The sequence below is a fragment of the Nerophis ophidion genome, linkage group LG02 (genome assembly GCF_033978795.1).
Source record: "Nerophis ophidion isolate RoL-2023_Sa linkage group LG02, RoL_Noph_v1.0, whole genome shotgun sequence".
NCBI lineage: Eukaryota > Metazoa > Chordata > Actinopteri > Syngnathiformes > Syngnathidae > Nerophis > Nerophis ophidion.
In genome coordinates, this window is record NC_084612.1 from 66,514,444 (window position 1) to 66,542,202 (window position 27,759).

The following is a 27,759-nucleotide window of genomic DNA, read 5'->3' on the forward strand; positions in this document are numbered from 1 at the left end:
TTAAGTAACACCAACATTACTAGAATATAATATGTCTCGTATTCTTTGTAATAACGTTGATATTCTGAAGCTAACTGTGGAGGGGCGTGGCCTGGGGCCTGCAGCGAAGCGGGGTGTTGCCAGGACCGGCCTCGAAATCAGCGACAGGTGCGTAGATGGCCCAGCTGGGCCTTGTTATCTAATCACCTGTCGCTCTGTTATAAGCAGCAGCCGGGAGGAGAGACAGGGTTGGAGCTGGAGCCAGAGCGCAAGCGCGAGCGAGAACGAAAGAGAAAAAGACAATTGCTGGAAAGCAACTGAGAGACTAATTGAAAAAAAAAAAAATATCGTAACCCTGAAACGGGCTCTCATGTCGGTGCTTGGTGGTCTGAAGAACCCCCAGGAGGGCAAGTCCTAAAAAACACAATAATAAATAAATCATGCAATTTCTTGAACAAGTGCGGTAGAAAAAAGGATGGGTGGATTCAAATGCATGAGCATGTTTAATATTTTGAACGTTATTTTTAACACTTTGATTACAATTGGAATTGGTCATTACTTATTTTGTTGGGCAGTGTTAGCTCAGATTTATCCGAGAGCCAGATGCAGTCATCAAAAGATCCACATCTGGCTCTAGAGCCATAGGTTCCCTACCCCTGACCTAGATTGAGTTGCAAATTTTTTTTAAAATTAGGCTTCGCTATACATCCTAAAAAAAAATTCTGCCTTTGGTCAGGCAGCGACAGACCAGTGTCGTGCGGTGAACTATACACCAGGTGAGGCATTGATACTTTTGGACTATTTTTTCTTCTTTTTTTTTTTTTTTTACTTAAAGGCCTACTGAAACCCACTACTACCGACCACGCAGTCTGATAGTTTGTATATCAATGATGAAATATTAACATTGCAACACATGCCAATACGGCCTTTTTAGTTTACTAAATTGCAATTTTAAATTTCGTGCGAAGTATCCTGTTGATGACACGTGCGTTTGACGTCACGGATTGTAGCGGACATTTTGTTCCAGCCCGATCCAAGCTATAAGTCGTCTGTTTTAATCGCATAATTACACAGTATTATGGACATCTGTGTTGCTGAATCTTTTACAATTTGTTCAATTAATAATGGAGACGTCAAAGAAGAAAGGTGTAGTTGGGAAGCGGTGTACTGCGGCTGCCTTTAGCAACACAAACACAGCCGGTGTTTCTTTGTTTACGTTCCCGAAAGATGACTGTGAAGCTTTACTATGGAACAGAGCGGTCAAGCGAACATGTTTCCCTACCACATGTCAACCGGCAGGTTTCGGTGAGAAAATTGTGGTAATAAGTCGGCTCTTACTGTAGACATGAGCGGAGCTTGCGTCATTCCTCCTGCGCCTGTCAAAGAGGCAGCTGCGGACTCTCTTGCCTCCTCCGACCGGCCGCCCACGAACGTGGGATGCTTCCACCGTGGAGGAGGGGGGGCCCTAATGGCTGCCTTCGCTTCGCCTCGTCGAGAAACGTGGCTTCCCTCAGAGACACTGGCGGTCACCTCACCCCTCCGACTTTCAGGTACGAGTACGACCATATAATCTCACTAAAACACTAGTAACACCATAAGCAGATAAGAGAAATGGCGAAAGCCATTTATCAACAACATCCAGGAACGCCGCCGGCTTCTCATGGCCCGAGATCATCTAAGATGGACTGATGAAAAGTGTTCTGTGGTCTGACGAGTCCACATTTCAAATTGTTTTTGGAAATATTTGGCATTGTGTCATCCGGACCAGAGGGGAAGTGAACCATCCAGACTGTTATCGACGCAAAGTTGAAAAGCCAGCATCTGTGATGGTATGGGGGGGGCATTAGTGCCCAAGGCATGGGTAACTTACACATCTGTGAAGGCACCATTAATGCTGAAAGGTACATGCAGGTTTTGGAACAACATATGCTGCCTTTTAGATGCCGTCTTTTTCATGGACGCCCCTGCTTATTTTAGCAAGACAACGCCAAGCCACATTCAGCACGTGTTACAACAGCGTTGCTTCGTAAAAAAAAGAGTGCGGGTACTTTCCTGGCCCGCCTGCAGTCCAGACCTGTCTCCCATCGAAAATGTGTGCCGCATTATGAAGCGTAAAATACGACAACGGAGACCCCGGACTGTTGAACGACTGAAGCTCTACATAAAACAAGAATGGGAAAGAATTCCACTTTCAAAGCTTCAACAATTAGTTTCCTCAGTTCCCAAACGTTTATTGAGTGTTGTTAAAAGAAAATGTGATGTAACACAGTGGTGAACATGCCCTTTCCCAACTACTTTGGCACGTGTTGCAGCCATGAAATTCTAAGTTAATTATTATTTGCAAGAAAAAAAAAAAGTTTATGAGTTTGAACATCAAATATGTTGTCTTTGTAGTGCATTCAACTGAATATGGGTTGAAAAGGATTTGCAAATCATTGTATTCTGTTTATATTTACATCTAACACCAATTCTCAACTCATATGGAAACGGGGTTTGACACCTGTGCACTGAACACACCAATAAACTTGTTTATAGATGTACAATAAAACTCCTAATAGGAAGTTTCCACTTGTTATAAATGTGTGACATGACACAATGCACATTAATGAAGATATCAAATATAAATGTGACGGATTGTAGCCAAAGGCTGATTTCCATCAGCATTTCATGCAAAGAAACACGTCCAGGGCTCCCACTAATTCAGTGTTATAGTGAGTTTTATTTTTTCACAAGTGGGGAGCCGGTTCCTAAAAAATAATGCCTACATTAAACCGGTCCGTGGTGCAAAAAAAGGTTGGGCGCCACTAATTTTGCATTATGACACAATTTAATAGAGGGTCTGTAGTTCAATGAAGAATTGTTTAGGGTGGGGGTCGGCCTAGTGGCTATCTGGAGTTTTTCAAAAATGTATGAAAAATGGAAAAAAATTAGGGGAAAAAAAACATTTTTTGTTTTAATATGGTTTCTGTAGGAGGACAAACATGACACAAACCTCCCTAATTGCTATAAAGCACACTGTTTATATTAAACATGATTCGAGTATTTGGCGAGCGCCGTTTTGTCCTACTAATTTTGGCGGTCCTTGAACTCACCGTAGTTTGTTTACATGTACAACTTTCTCCGACTTTCTAGGACGTGTCTTATGCCACTTTTTTTTTCTGTCTCATTTTGTCCGCCAAACTTTTAACGTTGTGCGTGAATGCACAAAGGTGAGTTTTGTTGATGTTATTGACTTGTGTGGAGTGATAATCAGACATATTTGGTCCCTGCATGACTGCAAGCTAAATGATGCTAACATGCTATTTAGGCTAGCTATATGTCAGGGGTCACCAACCTTTTTGAAACCAAGAACTACTTCTTGGGTACTGATTAATGCGAAGGGCTACCAGTTTGATACGCACTTAAATAAATTGCTAGAAATAGCCAATTTGCTCAATTTAACTTTAATAAATAAACATATATATATAAATAAAAATGGTTCTTTTTGTCAGTCATTCCGTCGTACATTTTTTTTCCTTTTACGAAAGGTTTTTTGTAGAGAATAAATGATGAAAAAAACACTTAATTGAACGGTTTAAAAGAGGAGAATTTCGACTCCTTAAAATTCTAAATTCAACCGAAAAAAATGAAGAGAAAAACTAGCTAATTCGAATCTTTTTGAAAAAATTTTTAAAAATAATTTATGGAACATCATTAGTAATTTTTCCTGATTAAGATTAATTTTAGAATTTTGATGACATGTTTTAAATAGGTTAAAATCCAATCTGCACTTTGTTAGAATATATAACAAATTGGACCAAGCTATATTTCTAACAAAGACAAATCATTATTTCTTCTAGATTTTCCAGAACAAAAATTTTAAAAGAAATTCAAAACACTTTGAAATAAGATTTTAATTTGATTCTACAAATTTTCTAGATTTGCCAGAATATTTTTTTTGAATTTTAAAATATTTCACAAATATTCTTCGTCGAAAAAACAGAAGCTAAAACGAAGAATTAAATTAAAATGTATTTATTATTCTAAAAAAAATACTTGAACATTGATTTAAAATGTCAGGAAAGAAGAGGAAGGAATTTAAAAGGTATATGTGTTTAAAAATCCAAGAATAATTTTCAAGGTTGTATTTTTTCTCTAAAATTGTCTTTCTGAAAGTTATAAGAAGCAAAGTAAAAAAAAAAAAATCAATGAATTTATTCAAACAAGTGAAGACCAAGTCTTTAAAATATTTTCTTGGATTTTCAAATTCTATTTGAGTTTTGTCCCTCTTAGAATTAAAAATGTCGAGCAAAGCGAGACCAGCTTGCTAGTAAATAAATACAATTTAAAAAATAGAGGCAGCTCACTGGTAAGTGCTGCTATTTGAGCTATTTTTAGAACAGGCCAGCGGGCGACCCATCTGGTCCTTACGGGCTACCTAACTCCAGCGGGCACTGCATTGGTGACCCCTGGTTTACATGTACAAATTTCTCCGACTTCCGAAGACGTGTTTTATGCCAGTTTTTTTCTCATTTTGTCCACCAAACTTCTAACGCTGTGCATCAATGCACAAAGGTGAATTTTGTTGCTGTTATTGACTTGTGTGGAGTGCTAATCAGACATATTTGGTCACTGCATGACTGCAAGCTAATTGATACTAACATGCTATTTAGGCTAGCTATATGTACATATTTCATCATTGTGCCTCATTTGTAGCTATATTTGAGCTCATTTGGTTTCCTTTAAGTCCTCTTAATTTAATTGATTTCTTATGACACCGTGAACGGCTTCCTGCCGCCATCGTGCGGGTTGCATGGACCATATATGAAGGACATCGCTGAGCAGGTTTGACTCTTGTTTAATTTTCAATAAGCTTCGTCTTTCGATCGGATCGCTTTTCAGCCGCTCCTCGCTTTTCAGCCGCTTCGTCGCTGTGATCAGTTCTTCTCAGTCGTTCTCGCTCATTTAGCATTGCTGCATCTGCTGCGGACACCAACTCCTTCCTTCCTTGATTGCTCCTCCTTCTCCCCTTTTATACAGCAGGAGGAGATGCATTATTTGTCTGCCGGTGCGCGATCTACCCACCTGAATTTGATTGCCGCTGCGTCGCTTTCAGCTCGCCCCGCCTCTATGTTCCGCTGCATCCCCCGCCTCCTGGCCACCATCTTGACTAGGACCACAGCTTGTCCTGCCCCGCCGTCGGCCCGTCGGCTCTGTCTCTCCACAGACACACTATCTGTATGTAATATGGATTTATTTTTTGTGACTCCAGACAGATTTGGTTTTGTATTTATGGTCCATTATGGCTCTTTCAACATTTAGGGTTGCCGACCCCTTGTTTAGGATGACCCTTGAGGGTGGCCGTATAAACAAAGTTTATCGCTGTTACAAATATGCGCCACACTGTGAAACCACACCAAACAAGATTGAGCGCCCCTGGATATGTCCTTAGATATGTACTTGAATATGTCCTTGAAAATGTTCTAAAATATGTCCTTAGATATGTACTTAAATATGTCCTTGAAAATGTCCTAAAATATGTCCTTAGATATGTACTTAAATATGTCCTTGAAAATGTCCTAAAATATGTCCTTAGATATGTACTTAAATATGTCCTTGAAAATGTCCTCAAATATGTCCTTAAATATGGCCTTGAAAATGTCCTGAAATATGTCCTAAAATTGGTCCTTAGACATGTCCTTAGATCTGTACTTAAATATGTCCTTGAAAATGTCCTAAAATATGTCCTTAAATATGTCCAGGGGCGCCGAAAAGGGGGGGGGGGGGGGTGGGGGAAGAAGATGGATTCTAGGGGGCCATGATGGAGGGGGGCCCGGAGAGGCCTCTAATGATGATGAAATTATATGAATTTATGTGTTGGGGGCCCTGTAAAGATTCTTTTCATGGGGCCCAAAATCCTTAGCGGCGCCCCTGGCTATGTCCTTAGATATGTACTTAAATATGTCCTTGAAAATGGTCTAAAATATGTCCTTAGATATGTACTTAAATATGTCCTTGAAAATGTCCTAAAATATGTCCTGAGATATGTACTTAAATATGTCCTTGAAAATGTCCTAAAATTTGTCCTTAGATATGTACTCAAATATGTCATTGAAAATGTCCTAAAATATGTACTTAAATATGTCCTTGAAAATGTCCTAAAATATGTACTTAGCTATGTACTTAAATATGTCCTTGAAAATGTCCTAAAATATGTCCTTAAATATGTCCAGGGGCGCCGAAAAATGTGTGGGGGGGGGGGGGTAAAAGAGACGGATTCTAGGGGCCCAGAGAGGCCCCTAATGATGATGAAATTATGTGTTGGGGGCCCTGTAAAGATTATTTTCATGGGGCCCAAAATCCCTAGCGGCGCCCCTGGATATGTCCTTAGATATGTACTTAAATATGTCCTTGAAAATGTTCTAAAATATGTCCTTAGATATGTACTTTAATATGTCCTTGAAAATGTTCTAAAATATGGCCTTGAAAATGTTCTAAAATATGTCCTTAGATATGTACTTAAATATGTCCTTGAAAATGTCCTAAAATATGTCCTTAAATATGTCCTTGAAAATGTCCTAAAATATATCCTTAGATATGTACTTAAATATGTCCTTGAAAATGTCCTAAAATATGTCCTTAGATATGTACTTAAATATGTCCTTGAAAATGTTCTAAAATATGTCCTTAGATATGTACTTAAATATGTCCTTGAAAATGTCCTAAAATATGTCCTTAAATATGTCCTTGAAAATGTCCTAAAATATGTCCTTAGATATGTACTTAAATATGTCCTTGAAAATGTCCTAAAATATGTCCTTAAATATGTCCTTGAAAATGTCCTAAAATATGTCCTTAGATATGTACTTAAATATGTCCTTGAAAATGTCCTGAAATATGTCCAGGGGCGCCGAAAAGGGGGGGGGGGGGGTAAAGAAGACGGATTCTAGGGGGCCATGATGGAGGGGGGCCCGGAGAGGCCTCTAATGATGATGAAATTATATGAAATTATGTGTTGGGGGCCCTGTAAAGATTCTTTTCATGGGGCCCAAAATCCTTAGCGGCGCCCCTGGCTATGTCCTTAGATATGTGCTTAAATATGTCCTTGAAAATGTTCTAAAATATATGTCCTTAGATATGTACTTTAATATGTCCTTGAAAATGTCCTAAAATATGTCCTTAGATATGTCCTTAGATATGTATTAGATAAATATGTCCTTGAAAATGTTCTAAAATATGTCCTTAGATATGTACTTAAATATGTCCTTGAAAATGTTCTAAAATATGTCCTTAGATATGTACTTAAATATGTCCTTGAAAATGTCCTAAAGTATGTCCTTAGATATGTACTTAGATATGTATTAGATAAATATGTCCTTTAAAATGTTCTAAAATATGTCCTTAGATATGTACTTAAATATGTCCTAGAAAATGTCCTAAAATATGTCCTTAGATATGTACTTAAATATGTCCTTGAAAATGTCCTAAAATATGTCCTTAGATATATACTTAGATATGTATTGGATAAATATGTCCTTGAAAATGTTCTAAAATATGTCCTTAGATATGTACTTAAATATGTCCTTGAAAATGTCCTAAAATATGTCCTCAGATATGTCCTTAGATATCCATCCATCCATCCATTTCTACTGCTTATTACCTTTGGGGAGCGCCGGTGCCTATCTCAGCTACAATCGGGCGGAAGGCGGGTTACACCCTGGACAAGTCGCCACCTCATCACATATGTCCTTAGATATGTCCTTGAAAATGTCCTAAAACATGTCCCTAGATATAAAAAATAAAAGCAGCATTAATCGTCATAGATTTAGCTACAAAAATATCAACAAATATTTAATAACGTCATAATAAAAGCCGAACTATTACGTAAAAAAAAAGATCAAAAGTTAAATTGGCTAAGCAATTACTAATAGCGTGTGATCTACCGGGCGGTTCGCTTTGCAGTCTATAGGTGGCAGTATTGCACAGCAACATCCGAGGAAACCCGTAGAAGAAGACAAAGTCCCCACCTCCGGCGTTTCCATGCATTGGCGGGCTTAGCATTCTTCCGTGGCCGTGTCCTCGCTGCCTCTCCTCGGCTGCCGCGGGTGGACTGACTCCCGAGGACGACCACCACCACCACCACGACGACAACAACAACAGGGCAGGCATGAGCGTGGTTCGGTCGGGTTCGGTGGCCGGCCCGGTCCAGCAGGGACTTAAAGAGGCTCTGATGGAGACTCTGACGGCCATCCTGTCTCCGGTCCAAGAAGTCCGCGCCGCCGCCGAGGAGCAGATTAAAGTGCTGGAAGTGACCGAAGGTGAGCGGCGGCCGGTTGGGACTTGGAGGGCTTGTTAACGGGCGGCTGGCTGGCTAACACCGGGGTGGTGGTGGTGGGGACGCTGGCCGGTGCTAAGTTGGGAGTTAGCTAGCTGTCTTCAGTAGCTAACATGGCTGCCATAAGTTAACCACGACTTGGTTAAGTTGGCCCCTCCTCGACCCTGTCCCCCCTGACTCAGGGCTCACCAACGCGGGGCCCGCGGGCACCAGATAGCCCTTAAGGACCAGATGAGTCGCCCGCTGGCCTGTTCTACAAAATACCTCAAATAGCAGCACTTACCAGTGAGCTGCCTCTATTTTTTAAATTGGATTTATTTACTAGCAAGCTGGTCTCGCTTTGCTCGACATTTTTAATTCTAAGAGAGACAAAACTCAAATACAATTTGAAAATCCAAGAAAATATTTTAAAGACTTGGTCGTCACGAGTGAGGGAAGCGGATCGGTGCGACGTCTTCAGTAATGCGGCCGTTCTTCCGATGCGTTGTGGTGAAGAAGGACCTGAGCCGGAAGGCAAAGCTCCCAATTTACCAGTCGATTTACGTTCCCATCCTCGCTAGGGTTGGGTATCGTTTGAATACGAACGATTCCGATTCTTTGTTTCGATTCCGATTCCTGACGATTCTCGATTCTGATTCTTTCTTTAAAAAAAAAAAAAAAAGTTCAGGGTATTCTAAACGAGCTACCTAACCTACAGTCTTTCTGAATGAAATAATCTGACATTCTCCATCAATTTTAATTCTATTAACTTTTTATGAACTTTACTATAAATTCCTCACAGGGCTGTTTTCAACTTCAATATAAATATCAAATCTATGAACATAGAATATAACATATATATATATATAACATTGAATATAAATATTATAAATTATGAGTACATTTTCACAGGGGTACACTTTCATCAAGAGAGCTTTATTTTTGAAAACCTCATGAAAACATATTTACACACAAGTGTATGATGCTGCAGGAAACCCCATGAAAACACATTTATACATAAGTGTATGATGCTGCAGGAAACCTCATGAAAACACATTTACACATAAGTGTATGATGCTGCAGGAAACCTCATGGAAAGACATTTACACATAAGTGTATGATGCTGCAGGAAACCTCATGAAAACACATTTCCACACACAAGTGTATGATGCTGCCGGAAACCTCATGAAAACACATTTACACATAAGTGTATGATGCTGCAGGAAATCTCATGAAAACACATTTACACACACAAGTGTATGATGCTGCAGGAAACCTCATGAAAACACTTTTACACATAAGTGTATGATGCTGCAGGAAACCTCATGAAAACACATTTATACACAAGTGTATGATAATGCAGGAAACCTCATGAAAACACATTTCCACACACAAGTGTATGATGCTGCAGGAAACCTCATGAAAATACATTTACACATAAGTGTATGATGCTGCAGGAAACCTCATGAAAACACATTTACACACCCAAGTGTATGATGCTGCAGGAAACCTCATGAAAACACATTTACACATAAGTGTATGATGCTGCAGGAAACCTCATGAAAACACATTTACACACCCAAGTGTATGATGCTGCAGGAAACCTCATGAAAACACATTTACACATAAGTGTATGATGCTGCAGGAAACCTCATGAAAACACATTTACACATAAGTGTATGATGCTGCAGGAAACCTCATGAAAACACATTTACACATAAGTGTATGATGCTGCAGGAAACCTCATGAAAACACATTTACACTCACAAGTGTATGATGCTGCAGGAAACCTCATGAAAACACATTTACACATAAGTGTATGATGCTGCAGGAAACCTCATGAAAACACATTTACACATAAGTGTATGATGCTGCAGGAAACCTCATGAAAACACATTTACACATAAGTGTATGATGCTGCAGGAAACCTCATGAAAACACATTTACACAAGTGTATGATGCTGCAGGAAACCTCATGAAAACACATTTCCACACACACGTGTATGATGCTGCAGGAAACCTCATGAAAACACATTTCCACACACAAGTGTATGATGCTGCAGGAAACCTCATGAAAACACATTTCCACACACAAGTGTATGATGCTGCAGGAAACCTCATGAAAACACATTTCCACACACAAGTGTATGATGCTGCAGGAAACCTCATGAAAACACATTTACACTTTAGTGTATGATGCTAAAGGAAACCTCAGGAAAACACATTTACACATAAGTGTATGATGCTAAAGGAAACCTCATGAAAACACATTTCCACACACAAGTGTATGATGCTGCAGGAAACCTCATGAAAACACATTTACACATAAGTGTATGACGCTGCAGGAAACCTCATGAAAACACATTTACACATAAGTGTATGATGCTAAAGGAAACCTCATGAAAACACATTTACACATAAGTGTATGATGCTGCAGGACCTCATGAAAACACATTTACTCACACAAGTGTATGATGCTGCAGGAAACCTCATGAAAACACATTTCCACACACAAGTGTATGATGCTGCAGGAAACCTCATGAAAACACATTTACACATAAGTGTATGACGCTGCAGGAAACCTCATGAAAACACATTTACACATAAGTGTATGATGCTAAAGGAAACCTCATGAAAACACATTTACACATAAGTGTATGATGCTGCAGGAAACTTCATGAAAACACATTTACACATAAGTGTATGATGCTGCAGGAAACCTCATGAAAACACATTTACTCACACAAGTGTATGATGCTGCAGGAAACCTCATGAAAACACAATTACACATAAGTGTATGATGCTGCAGGAAACCTCATGAAAACACAATTACACATAAGTGTATGATGCTGCAGGAAACATCATGAAAACATATTTACACATAAGTCTATGATGCTGCAGGAAACCTCATGAAAACACATTTACACATAAGTGTATGATGCTGCAGGAAACCTCATGAAAACACATTTACACATAAGTGTATGATGCTGCAGGAAACCTCATGAAAACACATTTACACATAAGTGTATGACGCTGCAGGAAACTTCATGAAAACATATTTACACATACTGTAAGTGTATGATGCTGCAGGAAACCTCATGAAAACACATTTACACATAAGTGTATGATGCCGCAGGAAACCTCATGAAAACACATTTACACATAAGTGTATGATGCTGCAGGAAACCTCATGAAAACACATTTACACATAAGTGTATGACGCTGCAGGAAACTTCATGAAAACATATTTACACATAAGTGTATGATGCTGCAGGAAACCTCATGAAAACACATTTACACGTAAGTGTATGATGCTGTAGGAAACTTCATGAAAACATATTTACACATAAGTGTATGATGCTGCAGGAAACCCCATGAAAACACATTTACACACACAAGTGTATGATGCTGCAGGAAACCCCATGAAAACACATTTACACACACAAGTGTATGATGCTGCAGGTACTTAAACATGTTACCGTGCTCCCACTGATGGGCTAACCTGGTGCAGAAAAGCAAATAAACAATAATAAACAACTTGCATAACCCAGTCCAGATTAGCAGCAGGTACAGTATAAAATCAGAGACAGCTCTTGTTTAGGAAAATGACCATATCCGCCTTCTCAGGCAGGATGCGTGAGCGTTCTGAACAGATAGTGTCTCCTGTCGAAGTCGGGACACACATTTATTTGTACTCCATGAACTCGGAGGTGCTTCATGTTCGACGTGCACCCTCCTAAGCACGAAACAGTCCTGTCGCACATGTTACATTTCGCCGATATTTTAGTAAAATAAAGCCACACTTTCGACCGTCGACGCCCGCTATCCATGCTTGACTGACTCGCTCGGCTATGCTAAGGGCGCTTCTTCGTTGGTGTTCAGCAGCTTCTTCTTCCGGGTCGGTGGATTTATTATTTTTTTCCGGGGGTAGCAGTCCTAGGTGGAATGGGTCTTTCAGGATGCTCTGTGCTTTCCTGAGACAGCGGGAGCTGTACAGGTCAGCCAAGGAGGGGAGGGGGCATCCAATGATCTTCCAGGCGGTCTTTACGACCCTCTGGAGCGCCGGTCTCTCTGCGGCCGTGCAGATGCTGAACCACACGCAGCTGCACTAGGTCAGGATGCTCTCAATGGAGCACCGGTAGAAGGACACCAGCCGTTCCTGTGAGAGGTGGTTGTTCCTGATTATTCCCAGGAAGTGCAGTCTCTGGTGTGCCTTCTTGATGGTAGCCGTGGTGTTGGTGCTCCAGGATAGGTCGTCGGCCAGGTGGACTCCCACGAAGCGGAAGTCGGAGACCCTCTCCACGCAGTCACCGCAGATAACCAGGGGCAGGATGTCTGTTTTATTCCTCCTGAAGTCTATGACCAGCTCCTTGGTCTTGGAAGTATTCAGGGCCAGGTTGTTTACTGTGCACCACTCCGACATATATAGATAGATTGACAGATAGTACTTTATTGATTCCTTCAGGAGAGTTCCTTCAGGAAAATTAGAATTACAGCAGCAGTGTACAGAGTTGAGATCAATTTAAAAAGTAAATCATCGGGGTATGAATGGAAACAAAATGGAACAAAAAATATTACAATAAGAATAAAAATATAACAGTAAAATAGGAATATAACAAGAGAAACTAAGCAGTAGTGACCCTGTTATGAATAAGTATTGCACTGTTATTGTTTTGCATCCTCTGTCCTCCGATGATGGCTTTTTTTGCCGATATTCAGATATTGTCCAAGTCTTAATTACTGATTCCGATATCGACCGATACCGACATATTAATTTCTTTGTAAAAGTTGGAATGTGTCGGACATACTTGCCAACCCTCCCGATTTTCCCGGTAGACTCCCGGATTTCAGTCCCCCTCCCGAAAATCTCCCGGGGCAACCATTCTCCAGAATTTCTCCCGATTTCCACCCGGACAACAATATTGGGGGCGTGCCTTAAAACCACTGCCTATAGCGTCCTCTAGAAACCTGAAAAGGAGACTATTATATATGAATCCGTTATCCATAGGTTTATCTATAACCCATAAAGTAGGCAGGCACGGAGCTATTTCTCAGCGTGTGTTTATTCCAGCCGGCATGTTAATACACTGACACACAACATCCGGATTCCCATCATGCATTGCCTCAAAACTACGGCAAGTAATAATGTCCAAAAACATAACAGAGACGAAGCAGAAGAACAAAGAAGAGACATGGCGACGACGAATAAGAAAAAGAAGTGCGCTTGCAAGTTACTAAATGATTGGAAAAAATAATTTCAGTTCATCCAGGACAGCTCCATGAGGAGGCGTATGCTGCCTGCAAATTTTGAAGATTAGACTTCTCCATTGAACACGGTGGCCGAATGGATATAATCATTCATGAACGGATTTTATATATATATATATATATATATACAAAAATACTTGAAAATATATACATCCCCCGCTACCCCTCATTTTTGCAATAAAGGGAAAGTGTGTAAATCCGTATGGGGGGTGTTATGTATCATGAACCCCGTCGGGTTATTGGCAAGACAAGCATGGTTTTGGCCTAAAAGATGCTGGTTTAAGGCAGCATGTGTCCATTGTCTTGACTGACAAGTAGGTACAGCAGACCCCCACTGACCGGGCCCCCTCCTGTCAACACAATCATTGTCTTCTACAGCGTGAAAGTATTGCATTTTCATACTCTCACTTTCATACTGTAGTGGTTGGAGTATCAATTTTATGGTATCCATACTCATACCAATTTAGTTAGTATTGATTAGTACCATAAAGCTGTGTTTTTCAACCTTTTTTGAGACAAAAATCCGAAGGCACACCACCAGCATAAAACATATTTTTTTTTGACTCAGCAGTCGATATTGATAATAAAAAGTTGTTTTTGTAATTGTTGGATATGAATTCAAACCATAACCAACCCTGCGTCACAATAGCTTTTGTCTCAAAGTACTGTCACAACCTGTCAAATCACGCAGTGACTTATTTTTAGTTTTTTGGTGTTTTCCTTTGTGTAGTGTTTTAGTTTTTGTCTTGCGCTACTATTTTAGTGGCTTTTTCCTGTTTTGTTGGTATTTTCCTGTTGCAGTTTTGTCTCTTCCTTCGAGCGCTATTTCCCGCACCTGCTTGGTTTTAGCAATCAAGAACATTTAAGTTGTTGCTATCTTTTTTTGTGAGGACATTGTTGATTGTCATGTCATGTACGGATGTACTTTGTGGATGCCGTCTGCTGCTCCACACACTGTAAGTCTTTGCTGTCGTCCAGCATTCTGTTTTTGTTTACTTTGCAGCCAGTTCAGTTTTAGTTTCGTTTTGCATAGCCATCCCTAAGCTTCAATGCCTTTTCTTAGTGGTCCTCGCCTTTTGTTTATTTTTAGTTTGAGCGTACAATACCTTTTTACCTGCACACTGCCTCCCGCGTATTGTGATCAAGACAAACATTGGTTACCGACATCTACAAAGCAATTAGCTACTAGCTGCTACCTACTGATACTGAGGAGAATAACACGTTTACTCTGTCGAGCTGTAGACAATACGGACGCTCAACGACACATTATTTTGCGGATTATAATTACTGGTTTGCAAAATATATTTTTAATCCGAATTGGTGAAACTACATAATCTCCTACGGCACACCAGACTGTATCTCACGGGACAGTGGTTGAAAATCACTGATCTAACCCGTTGGGTTATTAGCAAGTCAAGCATGGTTTTGCCCTAAAAGATGCTGATTTAAGGCAGCATGTGTCCATTGTCTTGACTGTCATGTAGGTACAGCAGACCCCCATGGGCCGGGCCCCCTCCTGTCAGCACAATCATTGTCTTCCACAGCCTGAAAGAGTTGCATTTTCATCCTCTCACTGTTATACTGTATTGGTGGGAGTATCATTTCAATGGTATCCACATTAACACAAATTTAGTATTGATTACTACCATAAAGTACAGTTAAACCTCGATTTACAAACATAACATTTATTTAACATTGATTTATTTGGGATAGTGCATATGCTCAGTGGCCTTGTGGTTAGAGAGTTCACCCTGGGATTCGAACCCCAGCCGAGTCATACCAAAGACTATAAAAATGGGACCCATTACCTCCCTGCGTGGCACTCAGCATCCCGGGTTGGAATTTGGGGTTAAGAAGTACTTAAACTTTTTTATCAACACTTGAATACACATTGTAAATGTGCTGGACTTAGCATAAATGCAAATTTTCAGCCGTAGTCCCAAGGCAGGTTTGTAAAATAACAGTGAGACACATCATCATGGGGTATCAGGCCTGTTTGCAGGCATCGATGATCAGGGCTCTCCAGTCTTCTTTGTCTACCACTCAATTTATGAGTTCTATATCATTGACATTTCCAGTAAAATTTCTCAGGCTGTTGATATATGTTGTTCTTTGTCGACCCGGAGCTTTCTTTTCTACTAGTTTTCCAGTCAACATCAGTTTTTCGAAGCTGTCTTTTGTAATGATATTCCTCCATTTTCCACTGCTTATGTCCGAGGAATATCAGTTGCCTATTTCGAATCGTTGCAATTAGAGATCTTTTTGTTTTAGCCTTTGCCAGTACCTCTTAATCACTTTTCTTTTCAGTCCATGATATGCAGAGTTTTTTATGAAGAACCAAATTTCAGTTGCCTGAAAGTTGTTGATCATTTAACGTCCAGCATTCCCAGCCGTAAAGTAGGATGGACCATACGTATGTTTTGTGGACTCTTGAGTTTGGTGTCAGTTGAGATGTTTCTATTTTGAAATATAAGAATCATTTTGTTGAAGCTGTCTTTTGACATGGCAATCCTTTTTTTTATCTCCTTTTCACACCTACCATCAGATGTTACTGTGACACCCAGGTATTTGAATTGATCTACTTGTTTTATTTTCTTGTTATTGCATGTGAGGTTACATGCAGGTGGATGTGGTTTCTTGGAAACTGTCATGCTTTCGGTTTTGTTGAGGTTTAAAGCCAGAGACACGTAAGACTTTAAAAGTACGATGACAGAAATAAGAACCCAATGAATAAGACATCATAAAACAAACAAGACAAGCAGTTTCAATACACAATTACAAGACCATAGACCAGGAAAGACAATTCACTCATAGCTTCAAATATGCTGGCCAGAAGCCCACTGGAAGTGTTTAATGGGTGCACGTCTGATTTATTTTTAGCCAATGTTTAAGTTTTTTTGTAATAAGTGGATAGTTATCACAGTCTCTGTGTGTGGGCAGCTTATTCCAGGATTGTGTTCCTCTTACAGAGGTGACCATTTCACTGATTTTTGTTCTACGTCTTGGTGTATTGCAATCTCCTTTGGAAGGCCATAAGTCTGTGTCTTTTACTTTTTCTCCTCTGAATGAATTCACCTAATGATAGAGGTGCAAGGGCATTTAAAACTTTGTAGATGACACATCATAAAGATATCCATAAAGATCTGGTAGCTATCCAGATGAAGAATGTTTTTTTTACAATAATACAATTGTGGATTGGTTTCAGGTCAAGGATTTTAACTGCCCTTTTAAAGAGAGGCTTAATGGGTTTTAGTGCAGTTTTCTTTTTTGTGTGCGTGTGCGTCCAAGTTGTGAAACAATAATTTATATGTGAGAATATTGTGCCGTGCATATAAACTTTGGCCGTCTTGGAAGTAGCGATAATACTCTTCATTCAATGACTGTAAATAATGTAAAAACAAGAGTATAAAGAAGTCATACTGTTTCATTACCTTCTGTTCATACTACTGTCACTACTCAACTGCCAAAGAACTGTAGACACCTTAATATTTGTTGCTTCCTATACTGTATATACTGTTATACTATTTGATATTGCACTTGTACTGTACTTCTACTTGTACTGATACTTCTACCATAACTGACCAACACGCCGGACTGTAGTCAGTTGGAAGCGTGTCTTAATGAAATTAAACAATGGATGTCCGCTAACTTTTTGCAACTTAATGCCAAAAAAACGGAAATGCTGATTATCGGTCCTGCTAGACACCGACCTCTATTTAGTAATACAACTTTAACATTTGACAACCAAATAATAAAACAAGGTGACTCTGTAAAAAATCTGGGTATTATCTTCGACCCAACTCTCTCCTTTGAGTCACACATTAAAAGAGTTACTAAAACGGCCTTCTTTCATCTCCGTAATATCGCTAAAATTCGCTCCATTTTGTCCACTAAAGACGCCGAGATCATTATCCATGCGTTTGTTACGTCTCGTCTCGATTACTGTAATGTATTATTTTCGGGTCTCCCCATGTCTAGCATTAAAAGATTACAGTTGGTACAAAATGCGGCTGCTAGACTTTTGACAAGAACAAGAAAGTTTGATCATCACCTGCACAGGCTTCCTGTGCACTTAAGATGTGACTTTAAGGTTTTACTACTTTCGTATAAAATACTACACGGTCTAGCTCCAGCCTATCTTGCCGATTGTATTGTACCATATGTCCCGGCAAGAAATCTGCGTTCAAAAGACTCCGGCTTATTAGTGATTCCTAGAGCCCAAAAAAAGTCTGCGGGCTATAGAGCGTTTTCCGTTCGGGCTCCAGTACTCTGGAATGCCCTCCCGGTAACAGTTCGAGATGCTACCTCAGTAGAAGCATTTAAGTCTCACCTTAAAACTCATCTGTATACTCTAGCCTTTAAATAGACCTCCTTTTTAGACCAGTTGATCCGCCGCTTCTTTTCTTTCTCCTATGTCCCCCCCTCCCTTGTGGAGGGGGTCCGGTCCGATGACCATGGATGAAGTACTGGCTGTCCAGAGTCGAGACCCAGGATGGACCGCTCGTCGGGACCCAGGATGGACCGCTCGCCTGTATCGGTTGGGGACATCTCTACGCTGCTGATCCGCTTGAGATGGTTTCCTGTGGACGGGACTCTCGCTGCTGTCTTGGATCCGCTTGAACTGAACTCACGCGGCTGTGTTGGAGCCGCTATGGATTGAACTTTCACAGTATCATGTTAGACCCGCTCGACATCCATTGCTTTCGGTCCCCTAGAGAGGGGGGGTTGCCCACATCTGAGGTCCTCTCCAAGGTTTCTCATAGTCAGCATTGTCACTGGCGTCCCACTGGATGTGAATTCTCTCTGCCCACTGGGTGTGAGTTTTCCTTGCCCTTTTGTGGGTTCTTCCGAGGATGTTGTGGTCGTAATGATTTGTGCAGTCCTTTGAGACATTTGTGATTTGGGGCTATATAAATAAACATTGATTGATTGATTGATTGAACTACTGTGACTTATTGTGCAACCTATTGTCTTCTAATTAATGTACATCAGAGCTATTCAAATTTTTGTATTTAGTGTGTTAGATTCTGCAACTCGTGTTTGGATCCCACTATACGCAATATCTGAAGAGCATGGGGAAAAAAGCATTTCACTGTGGTGTACTCTGCATTTGACGAATAAAACTTTGAACCTTGAATAACAAGGAGAAAAAACACTTTCAAATTGAAAGGTTTCAAAATAAGTCAATGCACAGGTTGGATCGAACCTCCCTGTTATACACTGGCATAGCTGTTCCACCTGGATGGATGTGTGTGGTATACAGTACCATACTTACTAATCATTATTTGTTTAATCAATATTTGTTTTTGTCCCTTCCTAGAATTTGGTGTCCACCTGGCGGAACTCACAGTGGACCCTCAAGGAGCGCTCGCAATTCGTCAGGTCAGCTTGAATGACAAATGGCAGGTGTTAAGCACACGTTTACTTCCTACTAATCACAACTTGTCACGTTTGTCTGCAGTTGGCATCGGTCATCCTCAAGCAGTATGTTGAAACTCACTGGTGCTCCCAATCAGAGAAGTTCCGACCTCCGGAAACCTCCGAGCAGGTGATGATCGTCACTCAAAGTCATGGAAATCAATTAGAATCCATAAGAAAAGGGCAAACTCGTGTCTCCTCTAGGCCAAAGCTGCTATCAGGGCGCTACTGCCTAATGGCCTGCGTGAGTCAATTAGCAAGGTGCGGTCTAGCGTGGCGTACGCCGTGTCCGCCATCGCCCACTGGGACTGGCCCGAAGCCTGGCCCCAGCTCTTCACCTTGCTCATGGAGATGCTGGTCAGCGGCGACGTCAGCGCCGTGCACGGGGCCATGAGGGTTCTCACAGGTATGGATTAAAACATTTTTTCTGCTCTCCACACTCTTTTGTTATCAACATAAGTCATGATTAGTTTCACCTTTTATATGACTGGAAAGTAAGGCTCAGGCCACCGATCAGTTTCAAATAATTAAAACATTTTTTTTAACGTACTGTATGTGGTCGCATTGCCGATGAAAGCCTTTCGATAACAATCGCAAACGCAGATGTCCCCTGGCTGGTATTGTTTATTTTTTGTGCCCCTGGCTGATAAGCTCACAGCTAATTATGTTTCTCCATATACCGTATTTTCCGCGCTATAAGCTGCCCTGTGTTATAAGCCGCACCTTCAATGAATGGCATATTTAAAAACTTTGTTAACCTATAAGCCGCACCGGGTCATAAGCCGCGCCCACGCTGCGCTAAAGGGAATGTCAAAAAAACAGTCAGATAGGTCAGTCAAACTTTAATAATACAAACCAGTGTGCAAATGTGCAATCACAACAATAGTAACACTGAAAATATTGCAGAGCAATAGCAACATCAATAACTCAACGTTGCTCGAACGTTAATGTCACAGCACACCAAATAAACATTTAAAGCTCACCTTCAGAAGTTATTCCTCATCCATAAATCCCTCGAATTCTTCTTCTTCGGGGTCTGAATGAAAAAATTGGGCGAATACGGCATCCAAAATGGCGGGCTCCGTCTCGTCGAAGTCATCAGAGTCAGTGTCGCTGTTGTTGTCCGGCAGTTCCATGAATCCTGCCTTCCTGGCCGGATCTTTTTTCCAGCTATCTTGTTTTTACAATATGCGCGGAAAGTAGCCAGCTTTTCTTGAAAGTCTTTTGGCAGTTGCTGTGAAGTAGTAGTCCGTGTGCGGATGGAGAGATTGCGTCTTTTCATGAACCGGAAACACCAAGAAGCACCACCTTTAAAATCATCAAGTGAAGTTCGCTTGCTAGCGCTGTTGCTTTCATAGGAATAGTGATGGTACTGACACTTCTACTTGCTGCTCTCTGCTCAACAACCCACTGTTCCAGTTTGTCCTCCAACTGTTGCCATCTTGCTTTGTTCCCTCAAACTCTGTGTTGTCTTCTTTACTTGGCGCAGGTCATCTTGTTGCTTCCTCCATCCACGCACCATTGATTCATTTATGTTCAATTCTCTCGCTGCTGCTCTATTTCCGTGTTCTTCTGCGTGACTTATTGCCTTGAGTTTGAATTCTGCGTTGTACGCGTGTCTCTTAGAAGGAGCCATTTTGTGGTCATCTTTACAGAAACACACAAATGAAATGAATCGGATTAGCTGCGCGCTTCTTCTTCTTCTACGGGAGCGGGTGCTTACCTTGGCGGTTCCGTACTGTAGAAGAAGAAGCAGCGCTTCCTCTTTCCAGGTGGGCGGGCGCTTACCGTAGAAGAAGAAGCACTTCCTCTTCTACGGGGAAAAAAGATGGCGGCTGTTTACCGTAATTGCGAAACCTAAACTCTATGAAAATAAATATTTATATTAATACATATATAAGGCGCACCGGGTTATAAGCCGCACTATCACCTTTTGAGAAAATGTGTAGTTTTTAGGTGCGGCTTATAGCGTGGAAAATAAGGTACTAGACCAACCATACGTCCTCTTTTCCCCGGACATGTCCTCTTTTCCGGGACTGTCCGGGGTGTCCGGCAGGGGTTTCTAAATTGCCTTAAATGTCCGGCGTTTCGTGTCAAGGTTGCGTGTATTTCCAATGTATGTACAGGGCTAAGATGGGTTGAAAACAAAACAAAGGCGCACACGCAGCAACAGTAGTGAGGGTGGGACAGAGACAGCGAGAGAGCGAGGTAGTTGATTAGTCGTCAATCAAGGCATACTTGGTCAACAGCCATACAGGTCACACTGAGGGTGGCCCTGTAAACAACTTTAACACCGTTACAAATATGCGCCACACTGTAAAACCACACCAAACAAGAATGACAAACATACTTCGGGAGAATATCCGCACCGTAACACAACAGAAAAAATGCCCAGAACCCCTTGCAACACTGACTCTTCCAGGACGCTACAATATGCACTGAATAACTGAATACAATTACATATGCATACAAATTTGTCTTTTTTTTTTTTCTTTTTTTTTTATGAAGGAAGTAAGGTTTATGACAACCTTTTTCCAAAACAAAATTTTATACAATGTGAGATATATCAGGACAATGGATACGTTTATCATTTGTTTTCAAAACGCTTACAAAAAAGTGGAACCCCAAAAAATTAGTGTGGGACCCCATTTTGAAAATTCCTAGCGCCAACACTGCTGTCAACAGAGGAGAAAAAATGCTTTATTTATTTGTCTTCTGGCATTATGGACACATGAAAGATTCCTGATGTATGATTGCAGAAACAAATATTTTGCATATCTTATGTATACAGTTATTTTTTTAATACTAATTTTAACTTTGGGTGAAATAACTCAGTAGTATCAGATAATAATGTTCCCCAGTTGTAAGGTCATAGACAATCAAAAGGTTGAAATATATTTGTGTGTACGGCATACCAAGGAAGTAGAAATAATTGCTTAAAACAAATATGTGAGGACACACATGCTTGTAAATAATGTATTGTTGCTGCTCTTCAGAGTTCACACGAGAAGTGACCGACACACAAATGCCACTGGTGGCCCCCGTCATCTTACCTGAGATGTACAAGATTTTCACCATGGCTGAGGTAATCGCTCTTTTATTGTCTGCCTTCGCACTGATTTCAATTAAAAAAAAAAAAAAACTGTTCAAATTTGAACGTTATTGTGTTGTGTGTTTTAATTTCTGCGTCAGGTGTATAGTATTCGTACCCGCTCGAGAGCCGTGGAGATATTCACCACATGTGCCAACCTAATCTGTGCTATTGAGGAGCTGGAAAAGGTGAGTTGCAATTACTGAACAAAAATGTGGTGCTTCCTGTTATGCCCTTATTGTTACAACTTTGTACAGTAGATAGAACAGTAATCGGAATAGCTGTGCTATAATTGATCCTTCTCAGCTGTCTACCAGTTATAAATGTGCAGGTACAGTATGAACATTCAACATTTAAATCCTCCACTTTTGTGTACTTCATGTTTAGGGTGCAGCCAAGGCCTTGATCTTCCCCGTTGTGCAACAGTTTACCGAAGCATTCGTGCAGGCCCTGCAGATGCCGGATGGACCCTCATCTGACAGCGGCCTGAAAATGGAAGTCCTCAAGGTAAAAAAAAAAAAAGAAGAAGAAGAAATACAGTAAATCTCCCTATGCATGATGGTTATCCACCAAGACTGATGAATGGTGAAAAACAAAATATGCCTATGACTATTATTAAGCACATTATTAATGATGAAAAAAAATCAATTTAAGTGTTTCTTCGGTTTTTGTACGCCGCACTTTTTGTGGAATTTTCTCCAAAATCTTTTTGTTATTGTTTTTAGTAAAACTGCAAAATAAGTCAACCATGGGGTAAAACAAAGTTGCAAGTGCAAGCATTTTTATAGAGATTTCCGATATTATCGGCTGATAAATGCTTTAAAATAATAGTAATATCCGAAATTATCGCTATCTGTTTCAAAAAGTAAAATGTATAACTTTTTAAAACGCCGCTGTAGGGAGTTGTTTTACGGATATAGGGAGAAGTACAGAGCGCCAATAAATATTATTTCGTGCCGGCCCTATCACATAATATCTACGGCTTTTAACACACACAAGTGAATGCAAGGCTTTCTTGGTCAACAGCCATACAGGTCCCACTGAGGGTGGTCGTATAAACAACTTTAACACTGTTACAAATATACGCCGCACTGTGAACCCACACCAAACAAGAATGACAAACACATTTCGGGAGAACATCCGCACCGTAACACAACATAAACACAACAGAACAAATACCCAGAACCCCTTGCAGCATACCTCCCCATTCCCCCCTCCATGCTTCCCCCAACCCCGCCGCCACCCACCCTATGCTTAAAATAAGAAAAATACGTAAATTACACGTTTTAATGAATGTACCTGTTGTGACATTACATGTATACTTACAGTGTGTATATAAAATATTGTTGGAGGTTTTGGGATTTTTTTAAGAGCACTTAATAGGTGGAATCCCGTTACATCCATGGTTAGCGGACTTTTTATTGTTAGCATTTATTTACAAGTCGGAATGCATTAGGAAAAGCATTACTCCAATTAACCAAGGCCAATTAACCAAGGATTGTGAATTATAAACAAAAAAAAAATCCCCAAAAAGTGCAGTTCCCCTTTAGAGAAAATAAATAAATTAATTGCGAATGTGGACAAGCGATTAATTGGTGGGGATCTACTGTAACAACAAAATGCTGAGTTAGATTTTTTTCTGCTGATTCCCGGGGCGGTATAGCTCGGTTGGTAGAGTGGCTGTGCCAGCAACTTGAGGGTTCCAGGTTCGACCCCGCTTCAACCATCCTAGTCACTGCCGTGGTGTCCTTTGGCAAAACACTTTACCACCTGCTCCCAGTGCCACCCACACTGGTTTAAATGTAACATAGATATTAGGTTTCACTATGTAAAGCGCTTTGAGACACTAGGGAAAAAGCGCTATATAAATATAATTCACTTCACTGTGTTGACATCAAGATGACGTTGATATTGCAATGTCTTCTCATTTCAGGCAATAACGGCGCTGGTACAGAACTTCCCCAAGCCTATGGTGTCTTCAATGCAGCAGATTTTGCCTATTGTTTGGAACACGCTGACGGAAAGTGCAGCATTATATCCTTTGCAGTAACTGCTCAGGACACTTATTTTAGATTTAAAATGGAGCTGCTTTAACATTTTGCACAGGAAAATAAAAAAGGTGACTGTGGAGAGACACAGCCGACGGGCAGACAACGGGCGGAAAGCAGCAACGCGGGCCCACCTGGAGGCCAGGAGGTGGGGCATGCGGCGGCGAGAAGAGGCGTGACACACGCGGAGCGACATCGCAGCGGCAATCTAAGCCAGGTGCGTGTACTACACACCTGCTCACAGTCTATCTGCTGGTAGAGTACAAAAAGGGCGAGGGAGGAACGAGCACGGAGGAGGAAACGCCGGCCAGCAGACAAGAAGCGCAACAACCCACGCCACGCGAGCAATGGCACACCCCCGCAGGGGACGCAAGCCCCGTTTCCTCCTCCGTGCTGCTTCCTGGCTCGTTCCTCCCTCGCCCTTTTTGTACTCTACCAGCAGATAGACAGACTGTGAGCAGGTGTGTAGTATACGCACCTGGCTTAGATTGCCGCTGCAGTGTCGCTCCTCGTGTGTCACGCCTCTTCTCGCCGCCGCATGCCCCACCTCCTGGCCTCCAGGTGGGCCCGCGCTGCTGCTTTCCGCCCGTTGTCTGCCCGTCGGCTGTGTCTCTCCACAGTGACCATAGATTTTGGAAAGGGTCCATGAACTTAGTGGGGTTTTTTTCAGGTTTTGCTCTTAATATGCCAATATGAGACATAGTTTTAGGTTAAGATTGCTGGACAAATATAAAGCACTATAATGACTTTGGAAATGTCTATGACCACAATCTGATGAAAGCATCAGTCAGTTGAAAAGTCCCTTAACCAGCATGTCCACTTATGTAAGAACAGAGGTCAACTACACAGAGGAAGTGGATGACCCAGTCGACTCAGACGGTAAGAATCTGATCCACAATGTAGATAATGTACAATGCACCATCTTATGGGAGGTTGTGTAACTGATACAGGAGAAGTTCTCGGTTTCGAGAATCTGGTCTTCAGCATCTTTGACTTTGTGCACACGCTGATGGAGAAGAACAAGTTCAAAAGCACGGTGAAGAAGGCGCTGCCTGAGCTCATCTACTACATCATCCTCTACATGCAGATGACAGAGGACCAGGTGAGACGTAAACACGGATTCAGGTTGCCACCGTTGCCGCGCGTTTAACCGACTGACGTGTCTTCCCTCAGATCAAAGTGTGGTCGTCTAACCCTCAGCAGTTTGTGGAAGACGAGGACGACGACACGCTCTCCTATACTGTCAGGATCTCTGCTCAAGACCTACTGCTGGTCAGACTGTGCCTGCATTCTCCCATTCACTCTATTAGGGGCATTTTGGCTGTACTATGACCCCTGTCTGCAGGTGGTTGCTGCCGAGTTCCAGAACGAGAGTGCTGCAGCACTGGCAGCGGCGGCCACAAGGCACCTCCAGGAGGCGGAACAGGCCAAGAACAGTGGCAACGAACACTGGTGAGCATTGCACTACACGTTGTGTAAACCTCTCATATTTCAGCAAGCACTTTCTTATATCTTCTCAAGGGACAATACTATAAAAACGGACGGTGATATACTTGAGCGTCATCAGTCAGTGTACAGCTGGTATAGCAGCAGGATATCCCTTAGATTTGCCAAGATACTTGGGTCCTGGGGACATGGTTAGGGGCGTGATGGGTTATGTTTACTGTGACGTCATTGTGTGTATGCATAATTTGCTTTACAAAGGTTTAAATAAATTGTATACATAAAATTAAAAACCCATCTGTGTTATTAACAAGTACTAGTATATATTTTTATATTATATAATTGTGCTCTATTTTCAGTTGTTGCAGCCTATTGTACAATGTACTTGGTTGAAAATGTGTCAATTGTCAAAAGACTTTTACTGACTTTTCTATATATTAAAACTGACTAGCAACAAATGTAGCATCTTTTTTGGTGTCATTATAGAATATACTTGTGTTAAGAGACCACCTCTGTCACTTGATGTCCGTGACGAAAAGCGAGCTGCAGTAATCACCTCAGTTGGACTTTGTTTCTTTAAAGGGGAACTGAGCTTTAGGGAAATTTTGCTTATCGTTTACAATCATCATGAGAGACAGACAAGAACGCGCAAATTTTTTGTCTTATTTTTAGGCTTTTAAAGATGATGAAAAACGCTTGGAACATGCAGCTAATGGGAATCATCGTAGCCTTCAAAGCCCACATAAACAACTTCAAAACCCTCCAATGTTTTGTATACACACTGCAAGTACAGTATGTGCATGTGATATGTGTGTATGTATGTATATGTATGTATATATTTATATATATATATATATATATATATATATATATATATATATATATATATATATATATATATATATATATATATTAGTGTATATATATATATATATATATACGTATATATACATATGTTTGTGTATATATGTGTGTATATATGTATGTATATATGTGTATATTTATACGTATATATGTGTATATATATATATATATATATATATATATATATATATATACACACATATATACATGTGTATATATACAGAGATGGCGACTTGTCCAGGGTGTACACCGCCTTCTGCCCGATTGTAGTTGAGATAGGCGCCAGCGACCCCAAAAGGGAATAAGCGGTAGAAAATGGGTGGATGGATATATATGTATGTATATAGATATACATACATATGTATCTATATATGTATACACACATATATAGATACATATATATAGAGAGAGAGAGAGAGATACATATATATATATATATATGTATATATGTATGTATATATATATATATATATATACTTTATTTTATTGACGGTTTAATTAACACCCATATTCATTAATTTATTTATATTGTGCTGAAATAAATTAATGAATATTTTTCTTAATTAAACTGTCAATAAAATAAAGTGCATATGAAAATACAGCTTCACTGCTTTAGTCATAATTCTTGTGCTTAAGAAAATGTGCTATGACTTTAGCTCCAGCCTTCTTTTGTTTGTTTGATATTGTTTCGTTCCATGAATGCTGGTAAATGTTATTACAACTGAGTACCTTTGCATACCATACAGACCACAGCCGAAGAACAGATATTTTTATGGGGCCCTCGAAGGGGGCTAAGTGGTTAAGAAACACTTATTAACACTAATATACAATCTGTACACTGACTACTCTGAAGTATATCCAGTTTTACTTTCTATAGTGTGTTTCTTCAGAGGATATAGTCAAATGCTTGCTGAAATATATTTAAAAAATTTCAGATATTGTACTTTAGGCCCGAATGTCTTTGTTTTAGGTGGAAGATCCACGAGGCCTGCATGCTAGCCCTCGGCTCTGTCAAAAACATCATCACTGAGAACGTGAAGAACGGTCGCATCCAGTTTGACATGCACGGCTTCCTGGCCGGCGTCGTCTTGGCTGATCTCAACTTGGCGGGTGAGTCTGAAACTGACCCCACAAAGCTCTCTTCACTTGTTCTTGACCGTCCTTGGGTTTGTCCTAATCAGCGGTATCTCCGTTCCTCCTTGGTCGGGCACTGTGGGCGGCCAGTCGCTTCACCGCAGCCATGTCCCCCGAGCTGATCCAGCAGTTCCTGCAGGCCACCGTGAGCGGCCTCCATGACAGCCAGCCGCCATCCGTGCGTGTGTCTGCCGTCCGGGCCATCTGGGGGTGAGGACGCT

General features: G+C 40.8%; 1 protein-coding gene across 1 annotated transcript in view; it reads left to right on the forward strand.

Annotated features, from left to right (window-relative positions):
* The first annotated feature begins 7,951 nt into the window (after positions 1 to 7,951).
* The window catches only part of ipo9 (importin 9), a 34,484-nt gene continuing 14,676 nt past the window's right edge, over positions 7,952 to 27,759 (forward strand). Inside the window, exons 1-14 of the mRNA XM_061889180.1 lie at positions 7,952 to 8,276; positions 18,861 to 18,922; positions 19,002 to 19,088; positions 19,163 to 19,364; positions 21,955 to 22,043; positions 22,151 to 22,237; positions 22,437 to 22,556; positions 23,983 to 24,083; positions 24,918 to 24,976; positions 25,048 to 25,199; positions 25,271 to 25,369; positions 25,443 to 25,549; positions 27,375 to 27,514; positions 27,586 to 27,748. Coding sequence (XP_061745164.1) covers positions 8,126 to 8,276; positions 18,861 to 18,922; positions 19,002 to 19,088; positions 19,163 to 19,364; positions 21,955 to 22,043; positions 22,151 to 22,237; positions 22,437 to 22,556; positions 23,983 to 24,083; positions 24,918 to 24,976; positions 25,048 to 25,199; positions 25,271 to 25,369; positions 25,443 to 25,549; positions 27,375 to 27,514; positions 27,586 to 27,748 — 1,619 coding nt within the window. The 5' untranslated portion in view covers positions 7,952 to 8,125. The remainder of the gene's footprint in view (positions 8,277 to 18,860; positions 18,923 to 19,001; positions 19,089 to 19,162; positions 19,365 to 21,954; positions 22,044 to 22,150; positions 22,238 to 22,436; positions 22,557 to 23,982; positions 24,084 to 24,917; positions 24,977 to 25,047; positions 25,200 to 25,270; positions 25,370 to 25,442; positions 25,550 to 27,374; positions 27,515 to 27,585; positions 27,749 to 27,759) is intronic.